The sequence below is a fragment of the Oncorhynchus kisutch genome, linkage group LG23 (genome assembly GCF_002021735.2).
Source record: "Oncorhynchus kisutch isolate 150728-3 linkage group LG23, Okis_V2, whole genome shotgun sequence".
NCBI classification, from domain to species: domain Eukaryota; kingdom Metazoa; phylum Chordata; class Actinopteri; order Salmoniformes; family Salmonidae; genus Oncorhynchus; species Oncorhynchus kisutch.
Genome location: NC_034196.2, coordinates 17,143,831 through 17,169,271, shown reverse-complemented (window position 1 = coordinate 17,169,271; position 25,441 = coordinate 17,143,831). Strand labels below are relative to the sequence as shown.

Here is a 25,441-nt window from a genome sequence, read left to right as displayed (position 1 = left end):
CTGTCCAGGTCAGCGAGGTCCGTTTGTCCCTCCCGTACAAATACGAAGGGACTCCATAAAAATGCTGTGGCATCCTACTCCAGTGCTCCCTCATTTGCACTCATCAGATGGGAGCTAACACCACAGAGAGGTCCAAGGTTGCCACGGTTATATCCCTGCTGACTGGATGGGCGTTGTAGTGGGCTACGGCCGTCTGGGAGAGAGGAGGAGCTGCATTTGTATGAGGGGTTCATGGCTCTGTTCAGGGAGGTCTTCGCAGAAATTGAATGTAAATCACATAAAATAGATGTTGTGGTGGCAGCTGCAGAGAAGTACTTGGGTGTATGAAAGTAAAGTAAAACTTCTTACCTTACAAACTTCAGATTTCAGGTGATGAGGTTCACCTGCTAACAGGTGTGGACGGTGGAATCTGGTGGTATCACATGTATTTGCTCTAAAATTGTGCCATATGCCTAACTAGAAACACAATTCATGACCCGTCTCTTCTGGGGAAAAAAACAGGCACAAAACTTAAGCTACACCAATTTCAGAAATATTCTACCTGAGCAGGTACGTTAGCATTCTTCTGTCCTAGGCCCCAACTGCGGCCACTGAAAATGAGTTTGCCTGATTTAGCTTGCCCACACTCCGTTTGGATTGGGTTCACACTAAATTGACAGAACATAACATACTGTATCATGTCTCTACGCTCATCCGACGTGCCAAGTGAACTAACCCAAGTGCACCCTTTGAGTGTCGGCCAAAAATATAGATTGCAAAGTGTGTAGTAGGCTACGCTGCATAAACAAAAGCATCTCTGATTGCATTTGGCAATAGGTACATTTTATTTTTAAGTGCATCTATACAAACAAGATAATTTAATTGAAAATCTTTTTATATCATCTTCGTAATTAAACTTCAAAATGTATACCGTGTTTGAGTGTGTGTTTGTGTGTGCGTGACATTGTATTGCACTTGTGGTACTAGAATGTCAATCTCCTCATCCTTATCAATAACAAACCAAATTCTATTATACATTGTACTCAAAGTATGCATTTCAGAAAATAAACATAATCTGTATGGTCAATATCATTAAGCATTCAAGAACCAAAAAACAACACTGATAAAAACATTTAAGCAATGCATTGGCCAGAATGAGAAATTGACTAGAAGCAACTATTTAAATGATACAATTTCACATTCATAAACCAAATGCTGTTTTAGCTCTATATTTTTACCAGGCAAGTCAGTTAAGAACAAATTCTTATTTTCAATGATGGCCTAGGAACAGTGGGTTAACTGTCTGTTCAGGGGCAGAACAACAGCTGTACCTTGTCAGCTCAGGGGTTTGAACTTGCAACCTTCCAGTTACTAGTCCAATGCTCTAACCACCTGCCGCCCCATCGACAAATGTGTTAACTGTTTCTCCGGTGAAGTACTACAATCTATGTGTTTCATCAAAAACTTTGTCACCAAACAAATTCATACAATTATGAATGACTTTTGGTATGAGACACTCCCCACTGGGCACACCACATCATTTCAAAGTGAACATTTGGGTAATATTTGGTTGAGAGACACTCAAATTAGACAGCCAGAAATGTGTTGAATTCCCAATGTGTTATTACTATGCTTTCAGCCATCTAAAAGCCCAACCAAATTTGAATGGAAAGACAATGTCAGATAATCTGTATTTATACAACAATATAATGTGTTATCACTGTGCTTCATGTAATAGCACAACCGAATGACCTGGATTGCAGTTGAGATTACATAAAAAATGGTGGAACTGATCAATGCTGTTTGAGATTCTGCATGTTATTAAAGCGATTGTGAAGCTCTCCACAGACCTGCAACCTTTGCATGCTATCATCTTGAACATGCACACGTTCTATGATGACATAAGAAGACATTTATAGTACAGTAACCTCAACATGGGGCCATTGGTGTGTTACTCATTTTAACATTGAATAAATACTGTTATATTAGTTTGTAAGATAGCGTTAACTTTAGGCTATTTGCTGTATTGCTAAAGTGATATTGAATTGTGTTTGGTCAACACAACCAAATATCAACATTTGAAAAATATGTATATTTTGTGCCAGTAGTCTGGCTTTAATTCCAGTTTGTCTCCATATAAAACATAAATTGAATCTAAAGAAAGGGACTAAATCAAATCAAACTTTATTTAAAGTTTGATTTGATTTAGTCTTATTCATTAACTTAGATTTTTGGTTGAGAAGGTGACATGAATCCAACAAATGCTTTTTTTATTTGTAGGCAAACTGGAATTCAAGGCAAACTATGTCAGTGGCACAGATGGAAATACCAAAGCAGAAGCTACATCTCCTTCAAATGTTGATATTTGGTTGTGTTGACAACTAAACACAATTCAATATCCAGTTTGTCTAGAGTTTTCCCTGTTAGTTAACACTATCAATGTTTCCCTTTACTGTGGCAATTGTGGTCGAATCAATGCAATATTAGTCACATTTAATGCAACATACCGAAACAAAACAAACTATGCAAGACTTAGCATGTAAAACGAACTATGCAAGACTGAGCATGCAAAACGAACTATGCAAGACTTTTTGTTGTAGGCAGACCTCATCGGAGTAGGATTCTATTGCACAAGACTCAGCCCGTACACTACACAGATCCATGCGGCAAAACCAATCAGCGCTGTAGTAGGCCTATATACAAATAGACCATTGCCATATATGGATCTGTGCCGTTTACTTTGAACTGGACTGTGTTTACAGCATGAGTGGTCTTGAGTAGATGGGCTTGTTTTGAGATCAAAGCGAGAGCTGCATGTAGCCACATTTTGTTCATATCCTTTGCCAGTTAGTGAGTTATTAGCCCAGTTATAGATCATTTGTAGTCAGCAATAGGGGAGTGATTGCTTCCTGCAAGAGCACAAAACATGCACATTCCTAGACATCTTTGAAAAGCAAGTCAGGTAAAGAGCTTTTTTTGTCTTAAAGGGGCAGTTTTGTATATTGAGACAGGCTTGAATAAGCTAAGTAGCCATTAAGCAGAGGGTAGCATCATTTGTCTGATTCTCTGTAATAACCGTATGAAAATAATAATACATTTTCTTTTGTAAAGTGGTTTCTTACATCAAACAACTCACACAAAAAAATTGGTCACCTCCTTTTATGAAAGACAAGAGGATAAACAGGTTAATGTCAAGCCCTGCATGGAATGTAGGCCTACATTGAACACCAGACATTGGCTGCATGATAGAACAGCTATTTCCATGTTAAAATGTTATGGGATGCATTTTCTCCATTGTTTTTCATGGTAGGCCTACATTATAATCAAATAGCCACAGTAGCCTACTTGGCCACTGTTAAAACTGTAACTTAAAGCAGTAAACGCGCGCTGGAAGTTGCACAGAATTTTCACAACCTTCAAGCTTGCCGTCAGTAACTTTGGGGGGGGGAACATTACTTATATGACCTTAGGAATGACTTTGATAGCAACAGTGAATCTATTTATCTATTAAGAGATCTCTCAATAATCATTCTCACGATAGCACCTTGGTAGTAGTCAGTGGAAAATATCAAAGCTAAGCAGGGCTGGGCTGTGTTAAAACCCTGGACCAACGGGTAGCTGTGGATAGATCAACTCTCCAGTACCAGGTACAGCCCAGCCTGTTGTTTTTTTCTGACATGGATATAACATTGAAGATCTGATGTTGTTTCAAAGGTACAAATTCAACATATTTTATTCAAGGTTGACTATGTTGAAAATTGGTTACAATGATGACATAATTCTGTGGTTGAAATGTCACCCTCAAAACAACAGTTGATAACTTTTTCAAATCCAATGTATTTTCCACATCACAATACGTTGACAACTTACGTTGAAACAACGTTGATTTAACCATTTTGTGCTGTGGATCATACTATAACAATTCGACCATGATCTCTCTTGTGAGAGTTTTCTACTCTTATTCATATTCATTTGTATGTACTTGCATACTGAATACATAATTATATTTCAATTAGCCTTGTTGATGGAAACATCATGGGGAACATGGGGAAGCCCTCAGGTTAAAGTGCTGTGCATTGCCGTGCCAAAATGGTACTGTAGTCTTTGTTTCAACATGCCACACTTTGTCTTTGTTTCTCAACATCAGAGCCTGGGAAATGGCCCTTTTTACATTTAACCAAGATAACTGTACCTAAGCTCACAGCACCAAGACTGCATTTAACCAAGATAACTGTACCTAAGCTCACAGCACCAAGACTGAAAGTTAAGCTGAGTTATCAATTCACATGGGTTCCTTTCATGTAGAAGATCTCAAAGTGCAAATTGAAGATAGACTGACGTGCACAGGGCGGAGGTTTTTCATGAAAGACCAAGTGCTGGTTGGGTGAAAAACCTGGCCCTTTGATGCAACCCCTTGACACTGGCGATGAGAAAGACTGAGGAAAGCGAGAGGGAGAGAGAGGGGGGTTTCCAAACAAATGGTAGAAAACATTGACTTGGAGAATGTTTCTCTTCATCCTGGTCCTGGGGACCCAAAAGTCCTAGGACTACACACATGATTCCACCAACCAAAGGCTTATGATGAGTTGGTTATTTGAATCAGGTGTGTAGTGCTAGGGAAAAAGCAAAAATGTGCACCCTTTTGAGAGTATTTCCTGTAGTTTTGATTAGATTTGTGACTAAAAATCCCTTTCAAATAAGAATAGAGCATTGTCACTTTCCTAATATCAAAGGTGTAAGGACCTCATTGGACCAAATACAGGTAAATGTGAACATTACATTACAGGCAGAATGTTTTCAAGGGGCACCAAAGGATAATACTGGCTGGATATAATATATACAAGCATGCAGACAGTTTGGCAGACAGTTATAAAATGATTAAGGGGCAAAGAATACAATGTAAACAAAGTTCACCATTTTTGTATCTCAGAAAACTGTGAGTTATTATAAAATGGTTTTAAGTGTGTTGTAAAGTGCCACGGAGTATTCCAACAAACAGTAGCAGCAATATTAACACCATGGACATTAGTTACATAAATATTCAGTTGCATCTATATATTTACAATACATGCATGCTTCCTTCTTTAGAATTGCTGCTTTAAAGGATTACATTGTCACAAAAGTTAATATTCTCACTGTTAAAACGTGTCCAATTTAACAAAGACATATCTAAAATGTTTAAACATGGAGTTAAAATAAGTATTTCTTAATAAAATGCTGTAGTTGTTATCCAGCAAAGTGTACCTATTATGCTGTTCACATTTTAGTCATTTAGCAGAGGCTCTTACCCAGAGCAACTTACTGGAGCAATTAGGCTTAAGTGCCTTGCTCAAGGACATTCAACAGATTTTTCACCTAGTCAACTTGAGGATTCAAACCAGCAACCTTTCGGTTACTGGCCTAACTAACCCTTAACAGTTAAACTACCTGCCAAATCCTGTTGTTAAATACTGTGAAATAATAATGTGTGTTATGGTCCCTCCTTGTAAGTTAAATGATATGTACAGAACTTAACATGTTTGTATACTTAAGTAATCTAACTAAACAAGATTTTTAAAACAGTAAAATGTATCATGTAGATATATTAAATAGTAGTAGTATCCAGCATCACTATGTCTGCAGTAAGTAAATTAGACAAAGATTGGACTGTTTTAAGCATACATTGAGCATGAATAGAGAAAACAGATAAAAAAACACAGTATGTGTCAGTAAGCTCAGAACCCTAGAGCTGACTAATGCCAGACAGCTGTAACAGGTGCCACGATCAGAGAATATGATCAGGGGAGTCCTTTCTTAGACGTCGGCTCCATTGCTCCACTGCAAAGCCAATGGGACAAAAAGCTTCAGCAGCAGTGATGGATCCAACGATAAAGCGATCTGTGGGAAGGCTCTCTCCATTCACCCACCCTCTCTCTTTCTCGCCGAGGAGAAAATCTCTCTCTCCTTCTGTCCCTCTCACACCACTGTGCTGACAGATGGGTCGGACAAGTTGAGCTGGCCCGTGATGTCGGTGGGTGGGTACTGCTGCAGAGATGGAGAGAACATGAGAAAAACAGAGCCATAGTCAGTCCCCTACAAAATCCCTAAACAAAACTGCTACAGAAAATAACACCTCTGCTCCATTTCAGTCAAAATCATCAAAGCAGAGGTGTTTTATAACCCCCGAAAGGCAGTGTGGTTAGGAAAGGTGGAAACATTTTGGTTCCATTGTTGTGTCCTCAGATTAGTACAGTGCAGCCATGAGTCTACATGTGCTAGTTGCTTGCTCTGCCTGAGGAGGGTTATCATATGACTACAGTGGAGTGGAGGTAAGGCCCAGAGAAAAGAGCACATTTGAATCAGCCAAAGGTAATCTCAACCCTACATGACTGACTTGGCAATCATTTACCCCCCTGGATAAAATAAGACAGCTGGATTGACCCACAGTCATTTGCACACAGGGTTTTATTTTTAGCAGCTAAGCTGAGAGAAAAATATGAATTATGATTAAGCCCCAGTGCAATCTTGGCTGGTTCACATCGCTATCCAGTTGGACTCTTACTTCCAGTCCATATTTCACTGTACTCCTCCTGAGAAGCAGAGTGGTTGGTTTTAATGGGCATCTACAGTGCTGGGTAGCAACATACCCAGCTCCATGCAGGTGCTCAGTTACTATGGCAACTGTGACTTTGGGATTGTGTAACCTAATGTCATTGATTGTGTAATTCGTCATGAGCTTCAGGGCAGGTAACATACTTGAAAATGGTAAGGATGGTTCCTTTAGCAATTGACAAAGTAGCAGTATCACTAACCACTGCAATTGCTGTGGATTGTTCCTTATCCATTGCAAATATGGCCATTCATTGATCTTGCAAAATATAGAGATAGTTTTTTGTGAAGTTTGTTGCCTTCCTATAATCCCATACCATACCACTGTGCTGAATCATGCTCTCTACGAGACATGCTGTTTTCATCAACGTTGTTTCCAGCATGTCAAATCAAAATCCAACTTACTTTGCCATGGATTCTGATTTATAGTATAAAAGTTGGAGAAACCTAATTCACAACACTTTTTCAAACTGTGATAAGACAAATGGCTTAAACATGTTTTTGTACTTTAAGAGGTCTTCCTTTTCAGAACAGGGACACTTCAGTACAAGCCAATCATAATCCACCATGTACCTCCATCCATCCTCACAAAAATCCCAAATGTAATTTCTGATGCCTGTCAATTTCGCAAATCAGCAAATTCAAATGATTATTTTAGGTGTTGGTGATTGTGTCTCTCGTTTGAATCTGTGTTGATGCTTTTCTTCAAGCATTCAAGCATATTGAGCTATATAAGTTGTTATGATGCAACTACCACGCTAAGTCAAAGGTCAACATCATCATAGGGTAATACAAATAAAAAATACTGATGATTTTTTACTAATAGTTAGCAAAGGACTTATCACTTAGATCTAAGAGTTGCATCATCACAAGACTTACAGGCCCCTGTTAAGATGTCCACATGTGGACCTACTTCGGGGGCCTGCTGTTAGTGGTATCTTTTAGAGCACCCCCTACTGGCCGAAGGTGGACCAGCAAAAGCGAGACACTTCAATACATCAATATTATGGCCACTACCACAATGACTTTTGAACTACTACAATTACTACTACTAAAATAATATATCTTACTGCTACTACTACTATTTCTACTGCAACTACTACTTCTAATACTACTACTACTACTGACAACAATAACATTAATTCACATGCTTGTAGAGGGAGGGAGAGAGGAGCAGTGTGGCATGTGGGTGAGGGACACTGACACTCAAAAGTCCATTAATAACCATTAATATAAAAGAAGAACACTTATATAAAATCAAAATAATAGTCAAAGACTGAGGATGGTACATCTTTGGTTATAATCTTATTATAACCTATGTGGTCTCTCTTTTTCACCATGGATGTGCGTAAGAGCATGATAACTCCCAAACCACCATCCCAACCCTCCCACAAACAGCAACAATGGTCATTCCATCTTCTCCATTCCAATAGTTGAGACCAAGTCTATAGAAAAACTCCAAGAGAGAGTGAGTATTGATTTGGATCAAAGAAGTAACATCAATGTAAATGTCAGAGATACTAGATATAAGACCAATGGGAAAAGAGAGAGAAATCAAACAGAAACAGACCAAGAGAGACCTTTTCGACATGTTTGATTGGGCCAGTAAGTAGTCAAGGAAAAACAAAATGCTTTGATATCTACTGTGAAACTCTAAGCTAAATCTGAATTGACCATAGCTGGTTAACTCAGATTTGGTCATCAGCCAGCTATGTCTGGCTGAACAGCAGGACAGAGAATGTTGCAGGTCACTGGATTGTCAGGCCACTGTGGAGGAGCCTCCTCACCAGCAATGAGCAGGCCCTTCCAACTGGACTGTGGAGGAAATGAGAGAGCATCACACTCTTATTGTGCTGCAGCGAGGCCCCCATAGAAAGATAGGTAGATAAAGCCTGAGTTCTTTTTACAGTGGGTCTAAGCTGCTTATACAATAAAAGCGTGATGTTTCAAAGATTCTCAAGCCGAGAAAGGCGGCAAAGAGAGGAAGACAATAGATCCACCTGCATTCACCACCTAGAAATAGACCCTAAAAAGCATGCAAAATGGACACCACAAGGACATTGAAATAAATCCTTTCGTCAGACAATATGGTTACATACATGACAAAGTAAACATGACAAATCAAAAGTAGACAGACTAGATCTAATAACATGACTCCATGAGGAAAACCCTGAAATAGATGGTCTGTTGGTAAAAATCGACATGTTAGTTTGTTTCCAGAACAGTTGACTGACTTTGGCAAATGGCAGGACGTTGGCGCATGCTTTGAAATCAAAACCAACAACGACTGAAACAAAACGAGAAGAAGTGCGGGATTTAAGTGTATAAAAAATGGATTGAACAGAAGGATCAGGCAATCAAAGGAACAAGAGACAACACAATTACACACACACACACACACTACAAAATCACCAAGAGACAAATTGGTCAAAACCACGTCCATATCATTGGCAGGAAGGAAGAGCAGCCCAAACAAACAAGACAGACTGCTGCGTTGCCCCTCCTCCAGTACTACACCCACTAATCCCATGAAGCCAGCCCGGCCCTGCATTTGCTCTCCCCACAGCCAGCACACCAGCTCCAACCCCTGACCTGCTCTGCATCCTGCACTGCTACCTAGCATCCTGCATCCTGTCTGCCTACAGATGGCGTCTGGTTGGATGGTTGATCGATGGCAGACTGACAGACATGTGGCCATGGCTGCTGCTGAGCCATGTAGGATGGGTGAGAGGAATGGGGCTCTGGCAATTAAAAGATGGGAATGGTGATAGAAAAGACCAGAAAAAGAGTGAGAGATTGAGAGAGAAGAGGAGACAGAGGTAGAGAAAAAGAGAGAGAAGAGAGGGAAGAGTAAGGGAAGATGATGTTCCCTTCTTCATCTCCTTACCGTGTCTTTGGACGACCTACGTCTCTTGATGCTGGAGGCCAGGGAGGTACTGATGGACCTAAAAGAGGCTTTCTTTTTGGGGTCGGGGGGCTCTGCTCTACCACTTTTCCTATCCTAAAATAAATATATGTAGAACAGTTATTCATATTCTTGGGGTGGAGTGATACCTTGGTCTCAGTCTCACCCATCCACCCACTCACCCTCTCTCCACACCCTCCCTCCCCCTTCCCTTTCACTGTCTGAAGCGATATGAGGGTGAGTGTCCTGGCCCAAAGTAGTCTCTATTGGACATTGGAGGCAACAGGAGATTTGCTCCGCTTTCAAGGGTGGGACTGGGACTGTAGTCTGTCTAATCACGTAAGAATGCCTCTACACTGTCGGCTAGGCCATTTCACCATAGTGGGACTGGACATGATGGAAAACCCTTAGCCAAGCACTGACACATCCAAATACCCCCATGTCTCTAGAAATGCATTGGAATGGTTTGAGGAGCATGTGTTGACGATACCTGTGCTATGCTGCTTTGACCATCCACTACATCCTACTCACACACTCACTCCAACTTGCACACACCCACACATCAAATAGTCACCTCCACCCCCTTCACCCAAGACACACACCCTTTCAAAGAGAAAATATACATTAGCCAGGTCTGAGGAACAACAAAATAGCCGGTATACCATGTCTATGATATGTCATAGTCAGCAGAATCAACTGTATTCATTGGATGTGCAAACCCCTGTCCAAGGTCTAGAAAAGCTTGTTATTCCCTCCCACTTATTCCCAAACCCATTTTAACCATATCCTTACATGATATTCACACATCAGTTGTGTTACGTCCCTCCCTCATCCCATCAAAGTGCCCCACAGCTACTCTCAGTCCTCTATAGGTACATGGCAGAGAGAGTGTTTGTGTGCAAAAGCTCATATTAAGGTATTCTTACATCCTGAGTCTCTAGAGAGGAAGAGGGCTGCGTAGGGGGGAGAAAAGAAAAAATAAATAAACATCCGTCGTCTTGCTATTAGATCGTTATTACTTTAAGATCCATAAGCAAAGCCAAGGGAACCAAACGAGCGAGAAGAAAAGCTGGCAAAGGAAACAACCACATTGAAAGCCATGCAGTAAAAACAAAAGGTGCTCTACAAGGCAGGGGAGCCTCCAAAATGCATACCAACATAAGATAAACAACAGATAGGTAATATATCATTTAAGCCCCTTGAGTCATTATACCGGTGGTTGGGTATAATGGAAATTCCCCCCACACCCTAGGGAGTGAAATAAATGGTTTAAAGAGTGGGGTAGTGGTTTATGGAATAGTATACTGTATGTACTATATACAGTACATTAGTATATGGAGTTAGAGCGGGGATTGGGCCTGGAATGGAGAAGTACGAGAAATTTTGGTGAGGTAGGTAGGTTGTATGTGAGGTTTTGGCCATGCGTTTGTGAGGTCTGGATGGGGATGGTTAGCTAGGTGAATGGGTAAGAGATGTAGAGAGTAGGCCCTAGGCCTAGATGAATGGGTATGAGATGAATTAATGGTGAATTAGTCGTAGGGTATGGGGAGGACCTTAGGGCGGGGCAGTGTGAATTTCAGCTGAGAGCATGCAGAAAGGGGCATGGGAGGATGGGAAGAGCTTGGCAGGGTTGGTAAGGGAAAGAGGTAGAAGAGGAGACAAATAACATAAAGCATGACATTCAACCCAGGCCAGCACTGGACCAACACAGAACATCCCCTGTCATCAGGTTACATGACTGGGCCTCTGTTTGAGCCATCCCCAGTCTCTTAATGCCACAGCATTAAGAGGTGCTGTTCTATTGGGTGGTGTGGAAGATTGATGGAGCTGACTGGCTGAGGAGTGATGGACAGGTCACCACTCCGCTCTGAGAGAGAAAAAAGTCAAATAAAATGTATTTCCTGTTGGGAGATGACATCTAGACGTTAGTCAATGGTCAAAGTCACCTCATGTTAAAACTCCATCAATGAGGTCATGATGAGGCATAGAGACATTTAGATATAAACAAGACAATGCTCATTGCCCAGGCAACTCAAAGGATTTAGTATTTTTTATTTTTTTGTCAAAATGGTTTCTTCTTCTTGTACTTTTCAGCGTAGACTATCCAAGTCTCACATGACATCAAGCGATACTGACCGCTGGTGAAGTGCTGCGTTTGCACAGTCCCGGTCATGCAAAGCATGCTGGTCCAACGGAGAAAGAGTCCCACTGGATGCATGTGCAGCGGCTGCCTGTCTCCAATAGGAAACAACAGCCACTGGAGTGCATTAGTTCTAGTTGACATTTCGTTGATCTCACTCCTAATATCTCCTCCACTTTTAGGCAGTGCACTTCTGAATAAGACCTGCTACAACAGAAAAAGCTAACGGCTACAGTAGATACTGCAGCTGCTTTTAAACTAGGGATGAGGACAGATTCAGTTCATGGTGCTTTTTCAGTAGATACAAGCTAACAAAGGTGGTGAGGGTTTGGGTGAATTCCAATTCAATTCAATCAATTCAGGAAGTGACTTGAAATTCCAAATGGAATTTAGCCCAACCCTGGAATGGTTGGTTAGTTGTTGGAGATGAGACTAAGGCGTAATCAATTCAGAGCAGAAACAGTGTGAAGGATATGACAGACTCAAACAGGTTATTCAGAAGTGCACATACTCTGGAGGTATCGGTGTTTGGAAAGCAGGCATATACAAACACTTTGCATATGCACAGAAGAATAAAAACACACAAATATAAACATACAAACACACAAACCAACAAACACACAAGCAGTCAAAATGACATCTGGACACCTAGTTGGAGATACCTACAGAGAAAGGAAAGTACACATAAATTGTCACCCAACCCTGTTATTATGATAGTGTGTACTGAATAGTGTGAAATATGTATTTTACTGTACTTCCTCCGTTGAAGCTCAGTAAGTCATCACATTGATGGCCTCCAGAGACATGAGGACAATATGAATAATGTTCATAAAATACTGTATTAGCTTCAATGATTTGCTTGCCTCTACTACTCCAAGCATGACCTCACTACCAGTACTCTAAGCATGACCTCATTACCACTACTCCAAGCATGACCTCACCTCTACTACTCCAAGCATGACCTCACTTCTACAACTCCAAGCATGACTTTACCTCTACTACTCCAAGCATGATCTCACGTATACTACTCCAAGCATGATCTCACTTCTACTACGCATGACCCCGCTTCTACTACACCAAGAATGACCTCACTTCTACTACTCCAAGCATGACCTCACTTCTACTACTCCAAGTACGATCTCACTTCTACTGCTCCAAGCATGACTTTACCTCTACTACTCCAAGCATGACCTCACTTCTACTACTCCAAGCATGACCTCACTTCTACTACTCCAAGCATGACTTCACTTCTACTACTCCAAGCATGACCTCACTTCTACTACTCCAAGCATGACCTCATTTCCACTACTCCAAGCACGATCTCACTTCTACTACTCCAAGCATGACTTTACCTCTACTACTCCAAGCATGACCTCACTTCTACTACTCCAAGCATGACCTCACGTCTACTACTCCAAGCATGACTTCACTTCTACTACTCCAAGCATGACCTCACTTCTACTACTCCAAGCATGATCTCATTTCCACTACTCCAAGCATAAACCCCCATTTAAGGAATAAGAGCAGAAAACTGTCATTTGTGAACCCCACATTAGCTCCAGGCCCTATTGAGAATGATTATGTGTATGATTTACATGGATGGAGCCATCATTGATCACTAGTGCAAAAATTATTCAGAAACTGTGTCAATAAAACCTTGTCTAAAACACAAATGTTACGCAGACCAACAGTTTGTGTGTCCTTTTCCTTTCTCAGCGGGCGCCTGCATGCATTTGTCTGCTGTATGTGCCTATACATGTAGACAGACATGAAGACAACAGTTACATCCAGTAGTAAGGTAGATGACAGACAGTCTCAGAAGGACATTGATTTGCTGACACACACTGGAGACTGTGATCTTACCGTACCTTCTTCCAGCCCTGCTGTCAATACAACAGGTGTACCACTGACCTTTTGTGAGTGCTTAACAAAGAGTCAGCATGGGGAGGCTGGCTGCCAGAGCCACATCACAGGCTCACAGTGTCCACTGCCGCCTCGTCTGCTCCCGTCAACCCCCTCCCCCGTACCCCCACGCCGAGCTCCTCCTGCTGCTGGAAAGCCAGCGCAGTGAGGGTGAGGGCGGGCGGGGGGGGGGGGGGGGGGGCAGGATGATGCGAAGTAAGGGCGAAAGAGGAAGTTGGAAGGCCACCAATGCTTCACAGTGGAAGATATTGGAGTTAAGGGAAAATCATGTTCTTCAGCAACGAGCCGGACTGAGGAGCGAGCGCATAACTCAACTGTAGCTGGAATGGTTTTGCCTGATTAGCTTTAGACGACCACTGTTTTGAAACGAGTTACTGACCCGCAGGCTTTTCCTGAGAGGACTCTCATGTTCTGTGTCCATAAACAGTGTAGGGGAGCGGGGATTCTGGGGGATGGAGTGATGTAAATACTGGAGAAGTATAAACATCAAGCGTAGGAGAGTCGGGGTCAGAAATGATAGTGTAACAGCACACTGTTACAGCTATCAAAAAGCATGAGATTTATCTGAGTATCTCATATTTATGTGAGAATCTCTTTATTACCTTATTCCCCTGCATGTCCTCATCATCTGACCTTACAAAGCTTAAAAGTGTTATAGCAGCAGTGCATAAAGCCTAATTCACACCCTACACAGGCATGCAATGCAACAACGCAATTAGCTACGCAAAATGGCCGTTCTGCGGAGTTGCGTTGCATTATACATTTTGGGCTGCACACTTTTCCATATTTTTGCAACGCAAGTACGCAGAAAGGCCATTTTGCGTAGCTAATTGCGTTCTTGCGTTGCATACGTGCTAAGGTAAGTGTAAGGCTTAACTGGCTCATGCCATGAACGTGGAATGCATATTTTTGTTTCAGATTTTCTTATGTTAAAGCTACTTTTATTCTAAAAGCGAAGGGTGACGTGGGGTGGAGATGGCTCTTGTCTATGTTACGTACTAACGATGGAGTCATCGATGCGCCCACAGCTTGGCTCCCAGAGGCCTCCTTACTGTCCTGCAGCACAGAGAGGAGACATGGGGGCCGTTGGTCTAAGGGACTGGAAGACGGACCCACGGTGGCCCATGGTAATGCCTTAGGAACAGCTTCATCACTGAATGTGACACAGCAATCCATGAGTGACTATCACCAGTAGGCAACATGGTCAGACAGGATGCTAACAGTGACGGAAAAAAAATGATGGGTCGTACACCTGTATTGGAGGAACCTGCAGGAAGGGCTATGCTGGGCGTGTCTCAGCCCATCTCTGCCCTTCCCCCCCCGGGTGCCAGTGCTTACGGGGGGAAAGAGATGCCATACCTGCAGGTTCTTCCTCCAGACGTTGACGGCCGCAAAGGCCAGCTGCATCTGCTTCCTTCGGGCGTCTTTGTGTCGCTTGTAGGCGATCTCAATAAAGATGAGGAAGATCCCTGCTGCTATGCCTCCAGCCACCAGCATGAACACTCCTGTCAGACAGAGACAGACAGACACAGGGATGGGTGGTGAGTCGCCACTCTGACACTCAGCCGCAACCCACTGACCATGACTGTGTCTGTGTGAATCTAGTCTATACGTCAACGGGTCCTTTCCTCGACCTGCTTCCACTTCACGCTGTCCGCTGCAAACCTTGCAAGTTTATATTAGGATCACAGCTAGAACAACAAAAACTGAGTGTACAAAACATTAGGAACACCTTCCTAATATTTCGACTTGCACCCCCCCACCCCCCCCACACACAACTCTCTTGCCCTCGGAACAGCCTCAATTCGCCGGGGCATAAACTCTACAAGGTGTCGAAAGCGTTCCACAGTGATGCTGGCCCATGTTGACTCCAATGCTTCCCACAGTTGTGTCAAGTTGGCTGGATATCCTTTGGGTGGTGGACCATTCTTGATACACACGGGAAACTGTTGAGCGTGAAAAACTCAGCAGAGTTGCAGTTCTTGACACAAACTGGTGCGCCTAGCACCTACTATCATACCCTGTTCAAAGGCACTTAAATCTTTTGTCTTGCCAATTCACCCTCTGAATGGCACACATACACAAGCCATGCCTCAATTGTCTCAATTGTCTTCCTCTACACTGATTGAAGTGGATTTAACAAGTGACATAAATAAGTAATCATAGCATTTACCTGGATTCACCTGGTCAGTCTATGTCATGGAAAGAGCAGGTGTCCTTAATGTTTTGTACACTCAGTGTATAACAACAGTAAACCACAACAAACAACTTTAACACACTTCACGTAACAAAGAAAATACAGGAAAAAAAGGTATTGGACAAAAAAAGGCTACAGTACCTTACCACTGCAGTTTTTGTCCAATCACTTTTAGGTTTCTCAAAACCCAAAAGGGAAACCCTACCTGCCATGTTCTCAAAGGTGAGTGTGGCTGGGGCATTGCTCCGTGAGTCACACTCCTGGTATCTCACCCAGGTTTTATCTAGATCTTCCATGAATCCATTCTCATGGGAACTGCAGGGGTGGGGGGAGTGGGCAAAGAGGTAAGACAGTTAACAAAAAGCCAAGCCATACACTCCAGAAGAGAAATCCCAGAATGCTAGTAACACAGACGACACAAACAACGGACTGACTGATAGACTAACAGACAGACAAAGGGCAGGAATGGGGAGATACAGAGAGAGAAGAGAGCTGACACAGCGGTGTCGGATGGTCAAAAAAGGAAAATAAAAAGAGAGAAAAAAAAGAACAACATAAAAACAATGCTGCTTGGGCTGGGACAGACCTGAGAATGGCCAGGGACACATTCTGTTTCCAGGGGCTGTCCTTGCGCATGCCTATGCCAAAGCCCGAACGGAAAAACAGCTCTCCCGTGGTCACCAGGTCGCACTTCTGCGAGGCTTCAAACTCCAGCACCGCAGAGTCCCAGATGAAAGCATGCAGCTTGCTGTTGGGGGGAGGGAGGCAGGGGGGAGGAGGGGGTTACGGTGCAACAGTACAGTGATTGTCACAACACACATTTACGGCTCCCCTTTGGCCACACAAAGTGTGTGAGTCAGCATTACCATCCATGTCTACCGCCGCTTGAAAAATGAAATCCAATGCCGGACGGACGACGGCGCGTCCCCCATTGGATTCCCCACCTCAAAGATGCTCGTCTTGGATAAAGCCTGAAAAAGGGTGCTCCTCAGCTCAACATTAGCTCAACTTTTGAACGCTATTGACACAGTGCATGCGGCCCTGCTCTGAGTCTGAGCCTGGTTCTGTCTTGGCTGGATGATGGGCCTGGACCAGAGGGAACGCTGCAGTAAGACCCTCTGTGTCTCGCTGATCCAGAGGTCCAGAACCCCCAGGTCTGACTGACTGGCCCTCTCTCTTTCTCTCTGACCTGACTGACTATCTGACCAGTTCCGGCCGACACGCCCAGGCCAGGCCGGCCCGGCCAGGACTCACTTGTCGCGCACGGCCTGGATAGCCTCAGCGGCACTCTCGTAGTTGTGCTTCTCCATGTGGCGGTACATGGTGCTAAGCTCCACCTGCCGCCGGAAGTAGATGTCCACAGAGCTCTGCTTCACAGTGGCGTAGATGAACTTGTCTGATGGGTTCCTCAGCTGTTGAAGGATAGGGAGGGTTGGAAGGAACATTACATTCAACACTCACATACACTTTACCAATTCTGGAAGTCTGGAAAAATTCAACATTTGACACTTCACATCCACTTACTTTACAGTATTTTCACCCCCAATAACTTGCGCACCTCGCTAAACTTCCACACATTTTAAAGTATACTACCGAATATCCACAGGTTATGGAGGTAGAGATGTACTGAAAGAGTATCTATATGTATTTAAAGCAGGACTACTTCTTGATGCCCACCCTCGGGTCGTTGATGCCGGTGATGCGCTCCTCAGGCCGGTCCAGCACCAGGAAGGCAGCCAGGTTGGCAGTATACGATGCCACTATGATCATGGCAAAGCCGGCCCACACCATGCCCAAGATTCTCGCTGAGAAGCTGCGCGGCGCGCCTGGATAAGCAAAGCCCATGAAAAGTTAGAACACGTTCACTCTATGAGACAACATATTGAATGTAAAGTACAGGTCAAAGGTTTGGACACACCTACTCATTCAAGGTTTTTTATTTTTTTTATTACTATTTTCTACATTGTAGAATAATAGTGAAGACATCAAAACTATGAAATAACACATACGGAACTATGTAGTAACCAAAAAAGTGTTAAACAAATCAAAATACAGTTTATATTTATTTTATTTTATTTAACCTTTATTTAACCAGGTAGGCCAGTTGAGAACAAGATCTCATTTACAACTGTACACAGTGTGCGCAAATAAAGTAAGGAGGTAAGTCAATAAATAGGCCAATAGTGGTGAGGTAATTACAATTTAGGGATGAGGTAGATAGTTGGTTGGATGGGATATTTACAGATGGGCTGTGTACAGCAGCAGCGGTCAGTAAGCTACTCTGACAGCTGACGCTTAATGTTAGTGAAGGAGATATACAGTTGAAGTCAGAGGTTTACGTACACCTTAGCCAAATACATTTAAACTCAGTTTTTCACAATTCCTGACATTTAATCATAGTACAAATTCCCTGTTTTAGGTCAGTTAGGATCACAACTTTCTCTTAAGAATGTGAAATGTCAGAATAATAGTAGAGAGAATTATTTATTTCAGCTTTTATTTCTTTCATCACATTCCCTGTGGGTCAGAAGTTTATATGCACTCAATTAGTATTTGGTAGCATTGCCTTTAAATTATTTTACTTGGGTCAAACGTTTCGGGTAGCCTTCCACAAGCTTCCCACAATAAGTTGGGTGAATTTTGGCCCATTCCTCCTGACAGAGCTGGTGTAACTGAGTCAGATTTGTAGGCCTCCATGCACGCACACGCGTTTTAAGTTCTGCTAACAAATTTTCTATAGGATTGAGGTAAGGGCTTTGTGATGGCCACTCCAATACCTTGACTGTGTTGTCCTTAAGCCATTTTGCCACAACTTTGGAAGTATGCTTGGGGTCATTGTCCATTTGGAAGACCCATTTGCGACCAAGATTTAATATTTAATACTGATGTCTTGAGATGTTGCTTCAATATATCCACATAATTTTCCTACCTCATGATGCCATCTATTTTGTGAAATGCACCAGTCCCTCCTGCAGCAAAGCACCACCACAACATGATGCTGCCACCCCCGTGCTTCACGGTTGGGATGATGTTCTTCGGCTTGCAAGCCTCCCCCTTTTTCCTTCAAACATAACGATGGTCATTATAGCTAAACAGTTATTTTTTGTTACATCAGACCAGACAACATTTCTCCAAAAAGTATGATATTTGTCCCCATGTGCAGTTGCAAACCGTAGTCTGGCTTTTTTATGGCGGTTTTGGAGCAGTGGCTTCTTCCTTGCTGAGCGGTCTTTCAGGGTATGTCTATATAGGACTCGTTTTACTGTGGATATAGATACCTTTGTACCTGTTTTTTCCATAATCTTCATAAGGTCCTTTGCTGTTGTTCTGGGATTGATTTGCACTTCTCGCACCAAAGTACGTTCATCTCTAGGAGACAGATCGCATCTCCTTCCTGAGTGGCATGACGGCTGCGTGGTCCCATGGTGTTTATACTTAAGTACTATTGTTTGTACAGATGAACGTGGTACCTTCAGGCTTTTTGAAATTGCTCCCAAGGATAAACCAGACTTGTGGAGGTCTACATTTTTTCTAAGGTCTTGGCTGATTTCTTTTGATTTTCCCATGATGTCAAGCAAAGAAGCACTGAGTTTGAAGGTAGGCCTTGAAATATATCCACAGGTACACCTCCAACTGACTCAAATGTTGTCAATTAGCCTATGAGAAGTTTCTAAAGCTATGACATCATTTTCTGGAATTTCCCAAGCTGTTTAAAGGCACAGTGCATGGAAACTTCTAACCCACTGTGATTGTGATACAGTGAATTAAGTGAAATAATCTGTCTGTAAACAATTGTTGGAAAAATTACTAGATGTCCTAACCGACTTGCCAAAACTATAGTTTGTTAACAAGACATTTGTGGCGTGGTTGAAAAATGAGTTTTAACGACTCCAATCTAAGTGTATGTAAACTTCTGATTTCAACTGTAAGTCTCCAACTTAAGTGATTTTTGCAATTCGTTCCAGTCATTGGCAGCAGAGAACTGGAAGGAAAGGCGGCCAAAAGAGGTGTTGGCGTCTGGGATGACCAGTGAAATATACCTGCTGGAGCGTGTGCTACGAATGGGTGTTGCTATGGTGACCAGTGAGCTGAGAAGGCGGAGCTATACCTAGCAAAGACTTATAGATGACCTGGAGCCAGTGGGATTGGCGACGAATATGTAGCGAGGACCAGCCAACGAGAGCTAACAGGTCACAGTGGTGGGTAGTATGTGGGGCTTTGGTGACAAAACGGATGGCACTGTGATCGACTGCATCCAATTTGCTAAGTAGAGTGTTATTTTGCAATTTTGCAAGTGACATCGCAGAAATCAAGGATCAGTAGGATAGTAAGTTTTACGAGGGTAAGTTTGGCAGCATGAGTGAAGGAGGCTTTGTTGTGAAATAGGAAGCCGATTCTAGATTTAACTTTGGATTGGAGATGCTTAATGTGGAAACTTCTAACCCACTGTGATTGTGATACAGTGAATTATAGCTTTGGTGTAAGCAGAATTTACAGTCTAGCCAGACATCTAGGTATTTATAGTTGTCCACATATTCTAAGTCAGAACCGTCCAGAGTAGTGATGCTAGTCAGGCAGGCGGGTGCGGGCAGCGATCAGTTGAAGAGCATGCATTTCGTTTTACTAGCATTTAAGAACAGTTGGAGGCCACGGAAGAAGTAATGTATGGCGTTGAAGCTCTTTTGGAGGGTTGTTAACACAGTGTCTAAAGAAGGGCCAGAAGTATACAGAATGGTGTCGTCTGCATAGAGGTTGATCAAAGAATCACCCGCAGCAAGAGCGACATCATTGATATATACAGAGAAAAGAGTCGGCCCGAGAATTTAACCCTGTGGCTACCTCATAGAAACAACCAGAGGTCCAGACAACAGGACCCCTAATTGGACACACTGAACTCTGTCTAAGAACTAGTTAATGAACCAGGCGGGGTAGTCATTTGAGAAGCCAAGGCTGTTGAGTCTGCCGATAAGAATACAGTGATTGACAGAGTCGAAAGTCTTGGTCAGGTGGATGAAGACGGCTGCACAGTACAGTCTTTTATCGATGGCAGTTATGATATCGTTTAAGACCTTGAGCGTGGCTGAGGTGTACCCGTGACAAGCTCGGAAACCAGATTGCATAGCGGACCTGGCCTCCACAATCATCCAATCTCAACCCAACTGAGATGGTTTGGGATGAGTTGGACCGCAGAGTAAAGGAAAAGCAGCCAACAAGTGCTCAGCATATGTGGGAACTCCTTCAAGACTGTTGGAAAAGCATTCCAGGTGAAGCTGGTTGAGAGAATGCCAAGAGTGTGCAAAGCTGTCATCAAGGCAAAGGGTGGCTACTTTGAAGAAACTCAAATATAAAATGTATTTTGATTTGTTTAACACTTTTTTTGGTTACTGCATGATTCCATATGTGATATTTCACAGCTTTGGTGTCTTCACTATTATTCTACAAAGTAGTTAATAGTCTCTATAAAGAATAGGTAGGTGTATCCAAACTTTTGACTAGTACTGTATGGCATAGCGTCTCTCAAATATTACATTATTTATCAACGTGCAACACTAATATTTATACTGTTAATGCCCACTGGGCACAGACGTCAGTTCAACGTCTAGTTTTGATGTACATTTGGTTGAGTTGTCAACTAACGTAAATTCAATGTGCAATCAACAAAACATTTCACCATGTCATTGGATTTAGGTTAAAAGTTGGGTAACAAAAATATGAAATATCTTTATGTTGATCACTCTTTGCAAATCCAATTGAATTCCACGTTGATTCAACGTCATCACATTGATTTTTGGGGTAGAAATGATGTGGGAACAGAACAACAGTTTTTGCCCATTGAGTATCAGTATCAGTATCACAAACTGATCTGTATAGTATTTGTAGAAATAGTACACTAAGTAGCTAGATAAGTAACTATTGTATTAGTAAATCTGGCCTTTACTGATAGTATTCTCCTACCTTCCCCAATACCGGAGTTAAGCAACACTCCCCAGGAGAACCACATGGCTGACGACAAGGTGAGGGCGTCTTCTTCTTCTTCTTCACTGTTTACTTTAAACCTCCCAAACGGGCTAGAGAGAGAGCAGGATATGAAGTGAGACATACACAAGCAGACAGAGACAAAAACCCTGGCAACCCCAGACAAGGAGAGTCTGTGAGTGGCAAAGCAAGAGCAAGATAGAGCACAGAAAGAGAAGGCCAGATGAACAGAGCAGTGGAATGACTGGAGCCAGTCTTCACCTCTGTCCCCTCGACCCCAGTGGGAGAAGATCTGGAGAGGTCTGGAGCATAAGCAGAGGTAGAGTATGTCACACACACACAAACACAAATACACAAATACACACACACACACACACACACACACACACACGGATCCCCTTGTACCTGAACCGGTCTAGTAGGTAAAGCATCACCGCCACCACATGCACCGAAAGACCCACCAGCAGCCACAGTGTGCTCTGAAACGGCTGCATGAACGAGTCCAGTGTACTGCGAGGGATTTCCTGTAACACACAGCACCGACAGTCATTCACTAACCACTTGCAGTCTACTACCACCCCATCTGCAATGAGGACTATATCAGGTGTAGTCTGGATAAACTTTCAATTCACACTCTTCATACATTTTGGGGGAAATTTGGGAACATACCTTTTTAACGAGGATGGTTAGGCCTTGGTACTTAAAAGGTTTGGAGAATTCGATGTACTGGGCTCGTTCGTTGTTTATCGTCAGCGGGGCAACAATCATATCTGCCAGACCCCCCAGGAGCTCTCCCATCATTCCATTCCACTCTTTCTTGTTGCTGTTGTTCACCTGTGGTACGTGGGCGTAAAGGGTTAACAACTAACCCAACATGACAATGAATTTCAGAATGTAGTGTCCTTTATCAGAAACATAAACAACAAATGAGCCCTCTCTTAAAACCCTTTGTGCCTTTAACCCAAATGAATATTAGCAGAAATGGTCTACATGGTATTTTCTAGCTCAGAGACGTGGTAACTGAGTAGAGAAGTTCCATTCAGCTCATCTTGCTTGTTCGGTAGATCCTGACAGGTCAGCGTGGGTCTCACTCTCACCACCTACTTGTCCCTCTAACACGGAGCTAAAGTCCCCAATGTAGTCGGACCCTAGGTTTCCATGGCTCTCTCGGACTGCTTTTAGTTAGTGATTTAGGGAAAGTTAGTGATTGTGTCAAACAAAACCATTTTTGTGAGTTCAGTAACATACTGTAAGATGATTCTGTGTCATTTTCTAAACGTTACAAATGCATGAACTTAATTCAAAAAGCACATCTCTGAGATAGGAGATATGATTTGCTTCATAACTTAACATAATAAAATCTAATATAAATGTATGTAAATAGACAATCGTTGGTCAATACATTATGGGCCAGTGAGGTTTTCTATCTAGAGTGAACTCTGAGTATCTATAGGAACTGACCCGCTCCTGTGTTCCAAATTTCCCATCAGCCACCAGGTGCACCTCATAGGTAAAGTTCATGGTTCCGGCCAACTTGATAAGTAGATCGATACAGAATCCATAACAACATTGAGGTACAATTGGACGTCCTGTAACCAACCAGCAGAGGGTTGCAAGTTACAATCAATCTGGAGGAAATCCCTCTTTCTTTTTAAATATTTTTGAATAACACCAGACATGCCCAAACAGTACACACACACACTGTTCAACCAAAATCACACATACAATAATATAGCTTCACACATGTTCACTGCAAACAGACTTCACACACTAAACACAGGCTGGCACATGCCCACACTGTTTGCAAACATTAAGGCAAACACTCAAGCATATTCACGGGACATACTCACAAACGCGAGCGCGAGCGCGCGCACACACATACACATAAACACACACACACACACCAATATGCCAACAATCACACAAAGGCACACTCAGCTACATGCATACATATATAGATACCTACTGTATATATATGTATGCATCTCCAGTTGGTACTTAGCGGGCGTAGTAAAAGCACAGTGATATCTTAAACGTCCCTGCTGTGTTACCTGGGATGGTCTCATTTGGTCCAGTGCAGATCACCTTTTTAATATCTGCCACTCCATTTAAGGTTTTTTCCTCCTTGCAGGTTCCATCCTGCTCAGTGGGTTTCACATACACAAAGGGCTCCTGGTGTATGGTCACTATCTATAACAGACGGGAGAGAACGCTGTTTATCACAAAGTGGGCTTTAGCTCACACTAACCCTGAGGGAGCTCTACATCACCAACCCTCCGGACAACAACCCCTCCTCAAGGAACACATAAAACACACACACACATGCCCATGGTAGAAATGATGGCGAGAGAGAAAACGAGATAGAAGGATAGAGAAAGAATCCTGTGCAGACCCATTACATTGAAGATTCTGTAAGATATAAAGCGTTGCTTTACTTTATATATACAGTGCATTCGGAAAGTATTCAGACCCCTTGACTTTTTCCACATATTGTTACGTTACAGCCTTATTCTAAAATATATACATATTTTTTTATCCTCATCAATCTACACACAATACCCTATAATGACAAAACAAAAACAGGTTTTCAGGATTTTTTGCAAATGTATTAAAAACAAAAAACTGAAATACCTTATTTGCATTAAGTATTCAGACCCTTTTTTTTTTATGAGACTCAAAATTGAGCTCAGGTGAATCCTCTTCCCATTGATCATCCTTGAGATGTTTCAATAACTTGATTGCAGTCCACCTGTGGTAAATTAAATTGATTGGGCATGATTTGGAAAGGCACACACTTGTCTATATAAGGTCCCACAGTTTACAGTGCATGTCTGAGCAAAATACATGAGGTCGGAGGAATTGTCCGTAGAGCTCCGAGACAGGATTGCACAGATCTGGGGAAAGGTATGCCGCATTGAAGGTCCCCAAGAACACAGTGGCCTCCATCATTCTTAAATATAAGAAGTTTGGAACCACCAAGACTCTTCCTAGAGCTGGCTGCCTGGCCAAACTGAGCAATCGGGGGAGAAGGGCGTTGGTCAGAGAGGTGACCAAGAACCCGATGCTCACTCTGACAGAGCTCGAGAGTTCCTCTGTGAAGATGGGAGAACCTTCCAGAAGGAAAACCATCTCTGCAGCACTCCACCAATCAGGACCTCAGACTGGGGCAAAGGTTCACCTTCCAACAGGACAACGACCCTAAGCACACAGCCAAGACAACGCAGGAGTGGCTTCGGGACAAGCCTCTGAATGTCCTTGAGTGGCCCAGCCAGAGCCCGGACTTGAACCTGATCTAGCATGGGAGAAACTCCCCAAATACAGGTGTGTCAAGCTTGTAGTGTCATACCCAAGAGGACTCAAAGCTGTAACCGCTGCCAAAGGTGCTTCAACAAAGTACTGAGTACAGGGTCTGAATACTTATGTAAATGTGATACTTTAGACATTTTCAAACATTTCTAAAAATCAGTTTTTTCTTTGTCATTTGTCATTGTGTATAGATTGATTAGGGGGTGGGAAACAATTTAATCAATTTTTGAATAAGGCTGTAACGTAACAAAATGTGGAAAAAGTCAAGGGGTCTGAATAGTTTCTGAATGCACTGTATATGGTGAACATCATTGTTTGAGGAGGGTGAAATGCGGTACCTTTAGTCTCGTGGACATCTGAAAGCCCCGCGGTTTCTCTGTCTCTCCTCCCGGCCAGATGATCTTCCTCTGATTATTCATCACCACCT

General features: G+C 42.7%; 1 protein-coding gene across 9 annotated transcripts in view; it reads right to left on the bottom strand.

Annotated features, from left to right (window-relative positions):
• Positions 1 to 3,121: 3,121 nt before the first annotated feature.
• LOC109868635 (glutamate receptor ionotropic, NMDA 1) overlaps positions 3,122 to 25,441 on the bottom strand; it is a 35,756-nt gene continuing 13,436 nt past the window's right edge. For 2 of the 9 annotated variants that reach the window (XM_031802268.1, XM_031802270.1), the window contains 15 exons: positions 25,353 to 25,439; positions 23,760 to 23,898; positions 23,170 to 23,297; positions 22,378 to 22,542; positions 22,114 to 22,232; positions 21,688 to 21,800; positions 17,410 to 17,558; positions 16,987 to 17,144; positions 16,319 to 16,480; positions 15,938 to 16,047; positions 14,895 to 15,040; positions 14,535 to 14,591; positions 10,399 to 10,425; positions 9,455 to 9,568; positions 3,122 to 6,003 (listed from right to left, as the gene is read on the bottom strand). In XM_031802268.1, the coding sequence (XP_031658128.1) occupies positions 5,935 to 6,003; positions 9,455 to 9,568; positions 10,399 to 10,425; positions 14,535 to 14,591; positions 14,895 to 15,040; positions 15,938 to 16,047; positions 16,319 to 16,480; positions 16,987 to 17,144; positions 17,410 to 17,558; positions 21,688 to 21,800; positions 22,114 to 22,232; positions 22,378 to 22,542; positions 23,170 to 23,297; positions 23,760 to 23,898; positions 25,353 to 25,439 (1,743 nt within the window). In that variant the 3' untranslated portion in view covers positions 3,122 to 5,934. The remainder of the gene's footprint in view (positions 6,004 to 9,454; positions 9,569 to 10,398; positions 10,426 to 14,534; positions 14,592 to 14,894; positions 15,041 to 15,937; positions 16,048 to 16,318; positions 16,481 to 16,986; positions 17,145 to 17,409; positions 17,559 to 21,687; positions 21,801 to 22,113; positions 22,233 to 22,377; positions 22,543 to 23,169; positions 23,298 to 23,759; positions 23,899 to 25,352; positions 25,440 to 25,441) is intronic. The other 7 variants (XM_031802271.1, XM_031802276.1, XM_031802274.1 and 4 more) reach the window with 5 other exon arrangements.